This window comes from Hoplias malabaricus, chromosome 7 (assembly GCF_029633855.1).
Source record: "Hoplias malabaricus isolate fHopMal1 chromosome 7, fHopMal1.hap1, whole genome shotgun sequence".
Lineage (NCBI taxonomy): Eukaryota > Metazoa > Chordata > Actinopteri > Characiformes > Erythrinidae > Hoplias > Hoplias malabaricus.
The window spans coordinates 36,742,773-36,758,322 of NC_089806.1; the positions used below are offsets into that span (position 1 = coordinate 36,742,773).

Sequence of the window (15,550 nt, forward strand, 5' to 3'; positions counted from 1 at the left end):
TGTGTTAAACTGAGGGAGGGTAAAGATGTAAGGTCCAGCACTTGTCCAGCACATTTGTTTCCATTTTTAAAACTGCAGCCAGTTTTATCTCGAGCTTGAGTTTGGCTGTTAACTTCAATATGATTTGACACATCCTTTATTATTGTAATCTGCAATTAAGATAACGTGAGGATTTATTGATACCAAAACAAATTGCTTTTATTTACTACATTTTATTTATTTTCCAATTTATTTGTTTTTTTAATTTTATTTTATTTTTTGTTCATTTAAAAAAAAAGTAAAAAGTTATGGATATTACATTAGAGGTGACTACTTTTATAAATAATTAGTAAACAAATAAAATTTAGTCAGCCGACCCCTAGTGAGACTTAAACCTGGCACTGACATAAGATAAAGTGAAAAGTTTGGTGGAGGAGGGTTAATGGGCTGTTTTGCAGTATTTGAAGAGAGGTAACTTATATAATATATATTAATATATTAACATAATATATTTATTTTAATTTTAATGTTTTCAGGTCTAACAGCTTGTTTAACAGCTTTTACTTTGAAAAATATAAATGATTATATTGAGGGGAACAGAGCTTAATATTTATTGTTTTTCACAATTACATCATTAAAGATTGGTAGGGAAACATGGCACACAAAACACTTTCATTTATAAACAAATGTGCACTCTTAAAAATAAAGGTGCTACAAAAGTTATCTGAGCGATGCCATAGAAGGACCACTTTTGGTTCTGTAAAGAATCATTTTTGCTAATATGTTTAAATGGGTAAAGAACTTTAAGACAGAGTGATAGATTTTTAAACCTTTAAAGTTTCTTCACTCACGCATTTCTTAATCAAAAATGGTTCCGGAGACAATCAATTACGGCTTGAGCTTATAAATAATTTAAAAGCCATCCTACAGAAAATATTGTTTTAGATTTCTGACAAATATTCTGTTTGATGCTGTCAGCGTGAGCTACAACACACCAAAGTCTCCTCATTTGTTTTGGCTTCACAACTTAAATACATCACCTTCACCTCCAGGTTCTGGCTGCTGACACACTCCTCAAACATTAGAAAACACTTCTGAGCCTGCTACTTTTGTTATTTTTTTTTTCCTTCACAACTTCATTTCTTTCACTGGATCAGATTTGAGTGCTCAGTCAAGCTTACAAGCTCTTGCTAAAACACAAGCAAATGAGCTCCAGAATTGAGAGGAATTGAAATTCCATCTGTGCAGGCCGTACAAGAGATCATTACAGTGTCCCGTACAGAGAGAGAAAGGCAAATTGGATTGCCAGTCTAAAAATAGGGCTTTTAAACTGGAAACGTAATGCAATTTCTGTAGCAGTGAGCTGAAAATTATCTTTAGCTGATTTTCATTGACTTTGCATTCAGGTAGCCCAGGACCGTGATGGTAAAACAGCATCATTACACACCCAGGTATTGGACTATAATCCAATACAATTATCCTAGGTGTGAACGTGTGGAGCAGGCTCCATTAGGTAAAGCCGTGAAGCATGGTACAGCATTGGAACGTCAATCAACGGAACGACTCGAGGCTCTAAAACAACACTCTTATCAAACGTTCCCACAGAGATTGGAAAAGGCAAGTTGGCGATTTCCATTCAGGATGAAAACTGCAGAGAAGAAAATGCTGGAAAAGAGGGTCCCGATAACTCAGGATGAACGATGACGCTTTCGCGAGATAAATACCTGTAAGAGGAAGGGCTCAGCAGAGACCATAAATCAAATCTCCTCCGCTAAAGGCTAATTAATCTGGGTGCAACTCTGGAACTAATACGCCTGAGTATGCGTGATGAGCGCACTGTATGGTATCCAGGCAGATTTGCTCATCATAAATCTCGTTTTAGGAGCAACGTGGGGGAAGGGAAAAAATAAGAGAGGGCTCTTTTTACAGCAGAAGATGTGCAAAGTCAGCAAAGCCCTCCTCGCCCGCCGTGGACCTGCAATAAAACTGTCTGGCCAAGTTTGAAAGTACAGCCTACAATGAAAGCACACCACTTTCAATCATAGAGAGTTCTATCACAATATGGGGCTGGGATACAGTGCAGCCTATACATCTCTGATAAAAGTCAAACTGTAACAGAGTCTCCAGTCCTCTGTCATAGAGAACTGCAATTTTAAACACATGCAGACACCAAAGTACATACAGAAGTAAGAGTGAACTGTCTTCACTGAAAAGAAGAATAGCTTTTGTCTAAATAACGGGGACTAACAATGAATCATGACACTGTGATTTAAAAAAAGTGTTACAGTGAGTATACCACAGGGCTTAATACATGTACACAACTTGAGTTGACCCTTGGTTGCCAAGGTTTCACTGAGGCCAAGTGCCATTCCAAAGCAGCGGAGATTAAGTGCAACCTATTTAATTCCCACTGGTAGTCACCACATCCCTTTGCTCCTAATTTCCCTGAATTAGATTGTACTCAACATTTACCTAATCCTATTTCACCCCTTGCCACTACCACTTAGCTCCATTTTATCTAGGGGTAGGGCGTAGTGTTAGGGCTCCATGGCATTTTAAACTAAGATCCCCGGCAAGATCACTGCGCAAACAACCATCGAATCCCACAGATAAGTATGTTCATCTTTAAAAACTATGATAACTAGTGTGTTATCTTTGCTTAATGTAGTTGCAATGTATTATGACCCTTTACGTCATAACAAGCATAAACATCACTAGTAGTGTGCTCATGTTTTGGTAGATATCTAGTTATCTTCCAGTTACACCTTAGGTTGTCTAGCAATTACATTGAGACTGAGGCTACTGCAAAACCTAAGGTGGACTAACCCTAACCCTAAACACTGAATGACTTTGAAGGCATATGACGCCCTAAATATAAATAAATATCCAGTAGCGCTGATCTTATATCACTGCAGACTGTGAGAGCTTACAGAGGATTGGTAATATCCTGGGATTAAAGCACTGTTCATTTTTATTCAGGTTCTGATGATGTGTCAGGCTCATGCAGGGCTGCCCCATTTCATATTTGAACACACTACATCTTGTAACTCTGTGACACAAAGTGACACTGAAAAACAAAGGGTAGGGTTAAAAATAAGAAATGGGATTGGGCCTTGGTTACATCACTGACTCCAATCCATGTCTCTAGCGTTCTATTCTGAAAATATAACTTGCCAACTCTCACTGAGAGTCTGAGGTCCAGCTGCTTTCTCACATTATGTCGCTCCTGGTCTGAACGCAGGGTAAAACCTCACATGGCTTATTGCTTTCATGAATGATCGCAGCACACAATATGTTCTGTCAACAAATATTAAATAATCTGTAAATCTGCAGTAGCCTATAGATGCCAAAAAATCAAGGACAAAGACATGCTAAACAAGGACAATATTGCTTTTTTTGTCATCAATCAATATACATATAATCTTTTTAAATAACCATGAGCGCATCATAATTTATCCGTCTTTAATGCAGGTAGCTAATCACCATTATTTTGTTTTGAAATGAAGTGGCAACAGATTCTAATTTTCTTAAAAAGTCAGGAACCTCGCTTAAATTTACAAATACCTTTTGAATCCCTGTCCTTAATAAAAATAAGAGCTGTCTAAAAAACGTTGACATGTAGTGCATATGGCCTCATTCTCAATGTATTTCTTTTCACAAAGAATTAAAAAACGTTTATATTTAAATTATAAAGCTATTGCAAAAATGCAAAAACACAAGTTCCAACTATTGCCTATGAAAGGCAATATACATTTACAAAACATTGGTTAGTTAATTATACAAACTATGCCTCTAACATTGTAGCCAGTGTCACCAGTCTCCTAAAAGCAAAGCCTTTACTTTACAGCTGCCTCCCTTTACCAGAACAATCCATCAATAGGCTCCAGGAATGTGCAGGAAGAACACTAACACTGGAGAGGCTGACACTACCTCAAGGCGAGGAAAGCTAATCAATACCAGAACTACAAAAAAAAAAGGCTCTTTTGTACTTTTTCAGCCTATTTTTTCTCCAAAGTTTCATTTTATTTAGCAGGCGTTATTTCTTTTCCTGAGGGCTTGCCTGGAAATTAGCTGTTACATTCCCAGGCTCCTGCAAAAAGAGGAAACACTGCTAAGGACAAACCAATTTGATACATGAACATCGGGCAGAGCACCATGCCTTAATATTGGCTAAACGATGTGAATTACATAGGAGAGAGAGAGAGAGTGAATATGTAGTTTCAAGTGAACTAGCACTAGTCTCTCTCTGAAACAAATTAACTCCACCATCTCCATGTAATGAAACAGAGTGAGAGGAAAACGATGATAGAAGCTGGCTCCTGTTCAACGGCTGTAAGCCTGGGCTTTGAATGATATGCAAAATTAAAGTTTTATGACAAGAAAATGCTCAGCTGAAGTCTGAAATAGGATTTGGAGTAAAGTAGAAGACAACGCAGCTTTACATCAGCGCACAAGGACAGAAGGACATAAACAACATTAAAGCAAACTTAACTCAGACCTACTTCATCAGCGCACCATATCAGATGGCAGATTAGTCTGTTTATACAACTCTTCTGTTAATTACACCAAGACGCACGCACATGAATTAAGCTAATTAAATAGTTAATTAAACTCTTGTCTGTGCAGCTGTTAATTAACCAAGTGTCAATAAGTGAAGAAAGCTGAGAATCACTGAAACTTTTTTACGCCCTCATGTCGGGTTCGTTTGCTCCTCCAACTCTGAAAACTGTTTTCCGCAACTTAACGTAGCGCCGCATCTTGTCATTTGGCTCATTTCGTAAAAGAGACAATCAACTTATTTTGCAGCTCCAATAAAATCTTTTTGACATGATTAATAAGTTGATTGTCTCTTTTACAAAATGAGCTAAAATTACAAGACGCGGCGGTTTTTGGAGTTGGAAGATAGCAAGTGAACCCAAAATGAGGGCATAAAAAAGTTTCAGTCTTTAGATTTCCTAAAACTTTCTCCTCTGTATACATAAATAAAATACTGAGTGTCTAAGAAAGGGATTAGGCCTAGTCCTGTACTGTATACTCTTTTTGATGGAAAAAAATCACTTCAAAATGCTGTACGGCATAAATCATAAATCCCTGTCTGGGAAACCACCCCTATGAGATTTCTATAACTTTTTCAAGTCAAAAAGATTTTATAGAAGTTTCAGCCCTATCGAAATACAGAGTGAAGCAATACAACAATTCTCTAGGACCATGGTGTAACATAAAGCAACAAAAAAAACTATGCAAAACCACATAAAGTGGATCTGAACTGGGAGGAATTGCTTTGGAAAAGTTTGGACTTTAAAGGGATGTTCACAACGTTGATCAAATATACAACTTTATTATAAAATTCTGAGGATGTTTCCTAATCATTTGCTCGCTCTTCAGTCTGTCTGCATGCTCGAACCCGGTCTTCACAATTTAAGCATGTCAGTAAAATGCTTAAAGGCTAAGCACCAGCGATATGAAACAAATAAACAAATAAATACACTGGAATTTGAGTTCCTAACTTGTGTTTATTGATAATCAGAAAACATGTTAATTCTTACTAATTCAAGGAATAAGGTTCGGAAACTCTAATAGGCGTCTTGCCTGTGACGTAGATGGTGGACAACAACTCTAGAAGTTGCACTTAATTTAATGGAAAATGACGAAAAGGTGTGTTGTTTTTGGCTGCAATCATTCAATGTACAGTGGGACATCTGTGCACAAATGGCCCAAAGATCCCAAAATATCCAGAAAATGGACTAAATTTGTCAACTTTAAACGGGCACTTTGGAAAGGACCGTCCGCTCACTCCGTTATCTGTAGCTCATTTCACTGGCGCTTTTCCAACAATATGGGCATGTAAGGACACCAACGAAAGGTGTTCAAGAGCCTCTGTAACATGGAGGTGAACAGGGTAAGGACACTTACTTCGCCTGTTTTAGTTGGTGTTAGTTAACGTTAGCTTGACTTGCTAAACTCGGTGGCTCAGATTATACTCGGCTACGTAGCTGCATTACGGAGGTTTATAGTGTCGGATGAATTCGAGTTCGACTTCGATCACATTTACAAGAATAACGGTACCTCTACATTTGAGTTTAGCTCATTGTTAGGCTATTGTCATAAATAATGTTGGTTATTTAACTAGATACTGTCATAACAGTCAGTCATAACGGTGTTTTACCGCGGCGTTTTTCAGCTGCTGTGCACTAGTGACGTCACGGTTGCGTCCAAGAATTTCCGTAGCGAGCTCGGGTTTTTCCGTCAATTTAATAAAATTGTCAGTTTTAAAGTAAATTAAACATGCTATTTTCATTTTAATTCATACTTAAATATGTCAGTAACTAAAATAATGTGAAATATTCATGGAGATCCATTAAGTTGTACTTAGCCTTTAAAAAAAACGAGGCATTTTTTTCCCCTCAAACATATCATTCCGCCTTAAACAGACATGGAGCTTCTGAACGAAAACAAACCAAAGAGAACAGCATTTCCCCACAATCAGATGTTTAAACTTTAGCAGTCAGAATTAGTGCAAATTTTTAAATCAGCAACAAAACAAACATTCAGTTTTATTTTACCGACTACAAGTGAAGAAATGTGTGTAAAAGGTCCTTAACTGTGGAAAATCACTTTAATATATGGCTTTGTTAGGTTTTCCATTGATTTTTCTCAAGTTTCCACATAATTAGTCTATTCAAAGGCAGGTAATTTAGATGTGAAATCTCCATGAGAAGTGATGAACTCTTTAGAAACTTATTGATTTTCTTTAAAATGGTGGTTATAGGAAGCAAGTGTCAAAGTCTAACCAATTTGTTTCTTATCTACAACAGCAAGAGAACCTGTATGTCTTCTGAATTTTTATAAATATTAGAGCATCATAAATTTTTCAGCGTTTTCATTGTGCAATGTATAATTGTAATTCAATATCAATAAATATTGCAATCTAAAATGTTTCAATAGCAATATAATGATTGTTAAACACTTTCAATATACATTATTTACAACATCTGTCACTGAGTGACGTATTATACAGATCGCAGTCGTCAGTTCACTGCACTCAATTTAAAATTTTGTTTAAAAATATTGACATTGACAAAGCCAATAGGTTTATGTTTGATGGTGATGTTGTTTCTAGTTTGTTCTTGGAGGTTTTCAGTGGATTTTACTGTTCATATTGATATCGGAATTATATTGTATCGACCAAAATTAAGAAAGACAATTGTCATTTATAATAATAATAAACAACAGTTATCATAAAATTACAAAAGAGCAGGAGAATTTTGGATTCAAATTACAAAAAATAAATGCTTTAAAAAATTGCATTATTTGTAATAATACTAATAACTAGTGGATAAGGTAGTAATTAAGCTTTCTCTGGCCACCATTTATGCTGTGCCATGCATGACCACATAGGTCAAAATCTTGTGTCAGTTTCCTGGAAATGTACTGGAAACCATGTTTTATAGAGAACGTGTGTGGTGGTTTTTAAGATCAGGGTCATTAACTTTGTCCACTAAAGGCCAGTGTGACATCAGTCATTCCAATCAAGAAGTTGTACATCTGATTCCTGTTGGTCCACAAAAAGTTACATACTTACATGAAGAACTCTCATGGTTCCTACCACCACCACCACTGTTAACAATAGTGAACTCATGTCCTGTACAATGAAGCATTTCACACCAACCACACTATGAATGCCTTTATTAACTTGGTGATATAATTAGAAAGAATATTTTAAGAATAAAAAATTGTCATCAATGCCTTTGATGTTCATCAATTCCTTTCTTCAAGTGTGATTGAATATTTTTCACATTAGTGGTCCAACTGACAGCCCCATTAACAATTTCATCACGGCATCAGTTGTCAAATGCATAAAACATGCACTCTTTGTTGGAAATTAATAATGAAAAAAAAGAAAGGTAGCTTTGCAGGGCTTTGTGTCACTGTACCTTGGCATTTCCCAATGATGGATCCAAAGTCATCTCTAGCTGACCTGAGCGAAATGGGTAAAAAAAAAAGTTACACATTACAACACTGCATATTAAAACAGGCCTTAATCAAAAAATTCACCATTCAGTGACTTTGGGGTCGACTTTCAGCAAGTCTTTGTAGATTGGGCTTTGTCACGTTTCTGCAGTAATAGCGCTGTCATTACAGCATCATTGGCACTGAGGTTTTTTGGAACGTGTTCAGTTCATTCAAATACACTGAACAGACTGTGTGCGGGCGCTTCTTTTAGCTATTAACAATCAGCAATAGAGATAAGCTTCCATTTCCCTCTGTGCTCTAAAACCATAAATCACATCCACTCAAACTGCAGCACTGCACAAAAAAGGCCCACTAATAGATTTCCCTTTCTGGGGACAATTTTTAGAGACTGTCAAGTGGTGTGTGTGTGTGTGTATGTGTGTTTGGGTGGGGTTGTCAAAAGACAGCGGACTTGAACTGCCTCATTTTTTGGGAAATCTGTGCCAAAATATCAATCTGAGCTGAGGATTTGCTGAGCTCCACATCTTCCGTGCCAGGGAGGAGAAAAATGAACCAATTACAGTAACAGGGCAAACGTTTCCGATCGATGGCTGGAATTACCTAATTTCCACACACTGATCCTGAACCACGGCCAGGAGCTTCCCATTACTGCAAACACACAAACAGAGGAAGAGGAGACGGAGTAAGAAAACACACCTGAAGGATTAAACGTCCAAAAAACAAACATTTCAACACATATAATGATGTCTTCCCTCTGTGAATCGATAGCTAATTAAAGCCTGCTGTCTCTGGGTCTTCCCACTATTTGCATAAGCGGCAAACAGCAAGAGGGAGAAGAAAAAAAGAAAACAGCTTAAACATCTGACAGTTCACAAGAACAAACAAACGATTTAGCTAAGATTAGGGGGATTTTATTACATGTGCTGCATAAATGTCAAATGAAAAATCCACATTCAGCAAGTCTGCAATGATCCTACTCACAATTCTCCTGCCATAAAGTTCACCAGCAAACACTGCTTTAGAAGCCCGTGTATTTTTTATTGCATGAAATTTTCATCCTTGAATGTCACTTATGGTGTTTATGTGAGCTTAAAACTGACCTACCCACCTCCAAATGTAACCTAGTGCAGTTTCTGCAGTGCAGAGCCCAGTGTAGCAACAACAGATGCTCTATTCTAAGTGTAAGTGTAAGGTACAAACACGACCTAGTGTTGCTTTAAACCATAGCTGTTGTCAGGGCTGGTCAATGATTGTTTTTAAACACATTTCCAATATACATTATTAACAACATCGGTCACTGACTGACGTTCATTGCAGGGTGCTGTCGTCAGTTCTGGGCACTCAATGTAAAAATTTGTATAAATGTACAGTGGAACCTCTAGTAACGAACGCCTCTACTAACGAACTTTCCAAGATACGAACCTGGCATTTGAATATTTTTTGCCTCCACCAAAGAACCATGACTCTAGAAACGAACCCGAGCCTCCACTGAGCCAGCGGCTGGAAATGGCCACTGACCCCAATAGGCGAGTCTCCCAGCGCCCAGACTGGAGTTTTAGTTTTAGCAATTTAGCATTAGGGTAAATAGCAGACATCGAAATTCGTGCTAAGTTAAGCCGTATCTACGCTTCGTCTCCCCACATTCACCGCATACTCTCCGTTATTCCACCCACCCCCCACCTCCTGTCATACAGCCAGTGCCTGTGTTACTCCTCCAGCCAGTCGTCACGTCTTCAAGGTAGCGATGTGTAACCACTTAAAACTTTATTTCTTTTTTATTACTGTTACCACTGCATTTCTCTTTTATTGTTAGTAACGCTACATGTTTTTTTTTACTAATTTGAAAGTGTTGTAAACATATATCAGTGCAAAAAGGGTGACTTTCGGGGGGTGGGGGCTGGAACGCATTAATTGCTTTTCCATTATTTTAAATGGGGAAAATTGACTCAAGAAACAAACTTTTCTACTTACGAACCGGGCCACGGAACGGATCAAGTTCGTAGGCAGAGGTTCCACTGTATTAATATCCACAAATCCAATAGGTTTATGTTTGATGGGGTTTTCTTGTTTCTTGGACGTTTTTCAGTGGATATTATACTGTTCATATGGATAATGGAATTAGATTGTATCGGCCAAAATTAAGAAATGTATCGTGATATAAATTTTGGTCATATCGTCCAGCCCTAATTCCAATTTACACCCATTTTCAGCAACTTATTCTCTATGACATTTAAACAGGCTTAACTTAGAAGAGAATAAGAGAGCTTTGTTGTGTTTGGCATCTATATTTTATAACCAGTCCATGTTGAAACACTCCATAAGACTTCAACATGAGTGGGCGGGGCTACATTTCTGTAGGCTGAAGAGGCAGATGTATGTGACAGTAAATTCACAAAAACAGTGCAGTTTCCATGTGAATTGTGAGGGGTGATTTTTGAATTTGAACAATTTCTGAATGCTATGCCTTTAAAGCAACATTAAGTAAGTAATCCAATTAATCCAAGTAATCCAAGTAATAACACTACCACGTATTGCTTTAATTCATGTCTATGATCATAATTTAATATTAGAAACAGTACTGCATTTTTTTATTAGAGCAAACTGCAAATTATTATTATTATTATATAGTTCAGTTTAGAAAATGCACATTTCTGAGCTTTAGTCCCACTGTTCAAGCTGAGAGCAGTCCTGTTAGCTGATGAAGGACTAGAGTGTGACTAACCCAAACTCTGCGTCACCACATAGGCTACCGTAACTGCAGAGCATCAGCTGAACTACAACCCCCTCCAGCTTTCTATTCCGCTAAAAGAGACAGCAGGCCAAGACCATTGCCAATCTGTTCAACTCAGACACAAGAGAACATGCAAAGTGAGACATCAGCAGCAGCAGAAGACAGACACTTTATTTCTTAATCCCTCTAGCAGTGTCGAGCTAATGATCCTTTGAGGTACTACGTAATGCATCAGCAGAGCACCTGAAGGAACACAAGCTTCTCACCCTCCTGCTCCATCAATTTCTGCCATGTGGTTAGTGTAATGAGTGCTGCCGCTGGAGGCTTGGAGCCCACGTTGCTCAGTACTGCGCAAAAACCAATGGAAGTCAAAAGCCATTAATATCACCTTGCTAGCACCAGTTGCCAGTTGATTTGCTTGGCTGCTAGGCGCACCAGTCCAGGGGGCAAGGACGAACTTGAAGGGCTGAAACACAAATCAGTTGTTTTAGTGAATATCTGCGGGCCCAGAGATGAACAACAACATTACCATATTTGCTGGATGTTAGGTGTGGCCGAACTATCAGACGCAAAGATGCAGAGAAAATACATTACCAGCAGGAGCCAGAAGCTATGTGTTTACAGCAACCGCAACCTCTTAAGACAAACGTGAACTGAGAGGGAGTCAACTCCAGGAGTTTAGCTCTGTACCATTTGTGCACTTAATAATAATTCTAATTAGTGTTTGAGTGTGTAGTTTGTAGTATAGTCACAAGGGTCAAAGTTGAGAATACTAAAAAATATCCACAGTACCTACTTAGCAACAGTCGATAACCAACAACAGAGTATGGCATTGATGAACAATATTGTGGCATACTTTAACAGCAAAACGCCTTTCACTCTGTCCCAAATAGTGCCCTACTCCCTACATAGTGTCCTCCCTTCACAGATAAGAAAACTAATACTACGAAGTGTTGAGGGGGAGATTTAAGTTTCAAACTACCTCAAAAATTGCTGACAGTGCGGCAGCTGCAGTTTGTTAAAGCATGAGTTGTCATAGCAACAGTTTATCACATCCTGTTATTAACAAACTATGCAGTACGTTAATATTTTGTGCACTAGCCTGAAGAACTCATTACCTAATGTATACCGTAGAGTGAAGTGCACAGCTCGGAAGCAGCCTTCTAATTCCAGACGCTTAAAAATCGAATCTTTGGGAGTCGACTCCTCGTCACTATGTCTGATAATATGGACTTCATTCGGCCACTCTCACTTAGAACAGGGACAGGTAAGAAACTACATAATCGCGATGTATTACAAATAAAAATAAAGATGGATGTTTCAGAGCAATGCCCCATGTCACAAAAGACATTATTTATTTTTAAAAAATAAATAAATATTAAGATATAGAGGGTTGACCAAAAATATCCTCAACTTTTAAAGGATAACCCTCTTTCTTCCCCATAATCCTGAGACACAGCGGCACACACTGCTGAGGCTTCTGTTTACTGTGTGTATTAATATCCCAGAGTGTGATTCTAGAGCTGTACTGCTGAGAAACCTGAACTGAAAATGAAAGTCAAATGGCCCAAATGTACACAGACCAAGCAAATATGGTCTATATCTTTTAAAGCACACGGAAAAGCCACATTTTTATGGGAAAAGAGCCAAAAGCAGTTAACGAGCCACAAGGTTGCCACCCCTGCTATAAACATTCAAATGTAACGTTTACTAGGAATTTCATTTCAATCCAGAGAGGTTTCCATGGTGTATTACACTATTGTATTCTGTTAACAATGAGGGGGATAGCGGTGAAGGGTTAGTAAAACTCACCTGTACCAAAGGTAGTGCAATATGAAGCAGAACGGTCCTGAAAAATATCATTAGAAATGTGTGTTTAATGCAAAGCACCTCATGAAACTGGTGTGTATCTCATTCACATTTAACAAACTTTTACTGTTTCACACTTTGTGCAAATAACACATTGTGTCTTTGCTGTGTTTGTGTATCTTTAAGGGATCACTGAAATATTTACTCATCTGGTTTCCACAAAAACAGCACCCTACCCTCTACTAAAAGTTACATAGTGTGGTTTGTGCAGTGCTGAGTCCTGAGTAGCAAAAACAGAGGCTCTATTCTCCCCATTACAGACCATCTTTGAGATACTCATCACATTTTTAGGGCGAATTGTGCATCCATATGTCACATGATTGTATTAATACCACATACTAAATCATATTTGTTTGTTTGTTTTGTGACTTCAGAAGGTCTTTAAACCAAATAATGTGATCAAATTTCTGTAGCTGTAATTCAAACTTGTCTGTGAGGAGTTTGGCATGTTCTACCCATGTGTGTGTGTGTGGGGGTGGGGGGGGGTTCCCTCTGGGTTCCCCATTTTCTTCTCACAATTCATTCATTCACTCATTCATTATCGGTAACCCCTTATCCAGTTCAGGGTCATGGTGGGTCCAGAGCCTACCTGGAATCATTGGGCGCAAGGCGAGAATACACCCTGGAGGGGGCGCTAGTCCTTCACAGCGCAACACAGACACACACACATTTACACCTAAGGACACTTTTGAGTCACTAATCCACCTACCACATGTTTTTTTTTTTTTTTTTTTGGACCGTGGGAGGAAACCGGAGCACCCGAAGGAAATCCACGCAGACACAGGGAGAACACACCACACTCCTCACAGACAGTCACCCGGAGGAAACCCACGCAGACACAGGGAGAACACACCACACTCCTCACAGACAGTCACCCGGAGGAAACCCACGCAGACACAGGGAGAACACACCACACTCCTCACAGACAGTCACCCGGAGGAAACCCACGCAGACACAGGGAGAACACACCACACTCCTCACAGACAGTCACCCGGAGGAAACCCACGCAGACACAGGGAGAACACACCACACTCCTCACAGACAGTCACCCGGAGGAAACCCACGCAGACACAGGGAGAACACACCACACTCTTCACAGACAGTCACCCGGAGGAAACCCACGCAGACACAGGGAGAACACACCACACTCTTCACAGACAGTCACCCGGAGCAGGACTTGAACCCACAATCTCCAGGTCCCTGCCAGGTGCCGCCCCTCAACTCAAAAGAAAAAAATAACCCAAGCTGGATGTTTGACAGGCTGTGGGAATTTGCCCACAAGTGTGTGAGAGTGACTTGGTGAGTGTGTGATGCCCAGTGATGTACCAGCACCCTGTGTTTTTCAGCATTGTACTGTCGCCTATCTACCAAAGTAGATGTGTGGTGAGTGACCTGGGGCAGATTAGCTGCAATCACATTATACAGGTGAATACTGCAGAAAAACATATTGAGTAATAAAGGAGTAAAATTGGGTAAATTCTATTTCAATCTGATTAAAACATAGAATAAACTGTCCCCAGTAAGTTATAAAAACTTAAAACACTTTAAAAAAAGCGACATGGCTTTTTATGAGTATTTTTAATAATTAAATATGAATGAATCTTTTATTCAAAGCAAGAAAACTGCTTTTAAAAAAGCTCTTACCTGTCACAGCTTTAGCAACTAGAGAGGAGCTGTGTTCCTTAAAACCACGCAGCTGCAAAATAAAAACAAACAAGAGTTAGCAGCGTTACAGACTGAGAAACTGCCCCTAAACGAGTCCCTGTCCCCGAGGGTCTGACAGCAGCTCTCCTTCAGAGTCAGTGTCTGCTCTCATTCACAGCACAAACACTTCAACTTGGGCTACGTGGCTTTGACACTTCTAACGACCCAACAGCCATAAATAACAACTGTTCAGCACATACTCCGCTGCTTTTTAAAACCAGTAACAACCACCCTCACAAACCTGAGTGTCGGTCTCCGGCGGCCACTCGGTGTTAATAAGCAAATCATATAAAATATTCTCCTCCTCATCCTCTACAATGAAATCCGCAGCCATGTTTCCAGCAAGTGCCGACGTCACTCTACAGTGCCCTCAGAAGCTCAACTTCAAGCGATGCCCAGCAAGCTCGCGAGCGAATCAATCGGCTGAACCGATTCACTCATTAAATAGTGTGAACCGATTCCAAACGGTCGAAAAAGTATAGATGAATGTAGCTTGAACTATTTTATCTGGTTAAACTAATAAATCTTACCTCATGAAATACACACAGGACAAATGGCATGTTTATTTAGTACGTATATACATAAAGCAGGATGTTTTAATTAGCCAGATAACCTAAATCAATTTTTTTTTATTAATTTATTATTTACTGTTGTGTTTTGTTGAATATCCCCAAGTCAGATGCCATGGAATGTTTATTCTCTACGTCATTTCTGTAAGGCACACACGTTTCATTTTAAATATGTATAATATAAAACATTTAAAATGGTATAAAATACAAAATGTGTAAGCAAAAAAAATATATATATATATGTGTGTGTGTGTGTGTGTGTGTGTGTGTGTGTGTTTTTATTTAATCTTTTGCTGAACAGTGACAAAATCTAATTGTGTTCTGTTAACATTTTATGACGCGTATCATGAACCGTGATTTTTATTTTTAATTTTTCAGGACTATAATAATCTGAACCCATTGCCCCCCCTAGGTTGTCGTGTCTTATGACATCTGAATTAATTAATGTTTGAAAAGCATCGGTTCAGTGAATCACTGACTCCTCATTCCCAATATAAATAACTTGCATTCTGTGTAAGCACTTATTTATGGATGGAAATGTGAGCATACGTCAAATAAACGCGTCGAACTCTATGTGTTATAAAATCTTTAATGTTATAAAAATATAACCCCTTGCAACGAGAGGCTAATATCAATCATTTTCCAAAATAAGTGGAACCCAATGGAGCGATTACTGGATTCACACGGGTTATTTACTGCACTGCGCCGGAGGTTGTATTCCAAT

At 38.7% G+C, this 15,550-nt stretch overlaps 1 protein-coding gene across 1 annotated transcript in view; it reads right to left on the minus strand.

The window, feature by feature from the left end:
* nbas (NBAS subunit of NRZ tethering complex) overlaps positions 1-14,634 on the minus strand; it is a 262,175-nt gene extending 247,541 nt beyond the window's left edge. The window contains exons 1-6 of the mRNA XM_066676307.1: positions 14,499-14,634; positions 14,198-14,249; positions 12,497-12,533; positions 11,073-11,150; positions 8,554-8,601; positions 7,914-7,957 (exon numbers count right to left, since the gene is read on the minus strand). Coding sequence (XP_066532404.1) covers positions 7,914-7,957; positions 8,554-8,601; positions 11,073-11,150; positions 12,497-12,533; positions 14,198-14,249; positions 14,499-14,591 — 352 coding nt within the window. The 5' untranslated portion in view covers positions 14,592-14,634. The remainder of the gene's footprint in view (positions 1-7,913; positions 7,958-8,553; positions 8,602-11,072; positions 11,151-12,496; positions 12,534-14,197; positions 14,250-14,498) is intronic.
* Between the last annotated feature and the right edge of the window lie 916 nt (positions 14,635-15,550).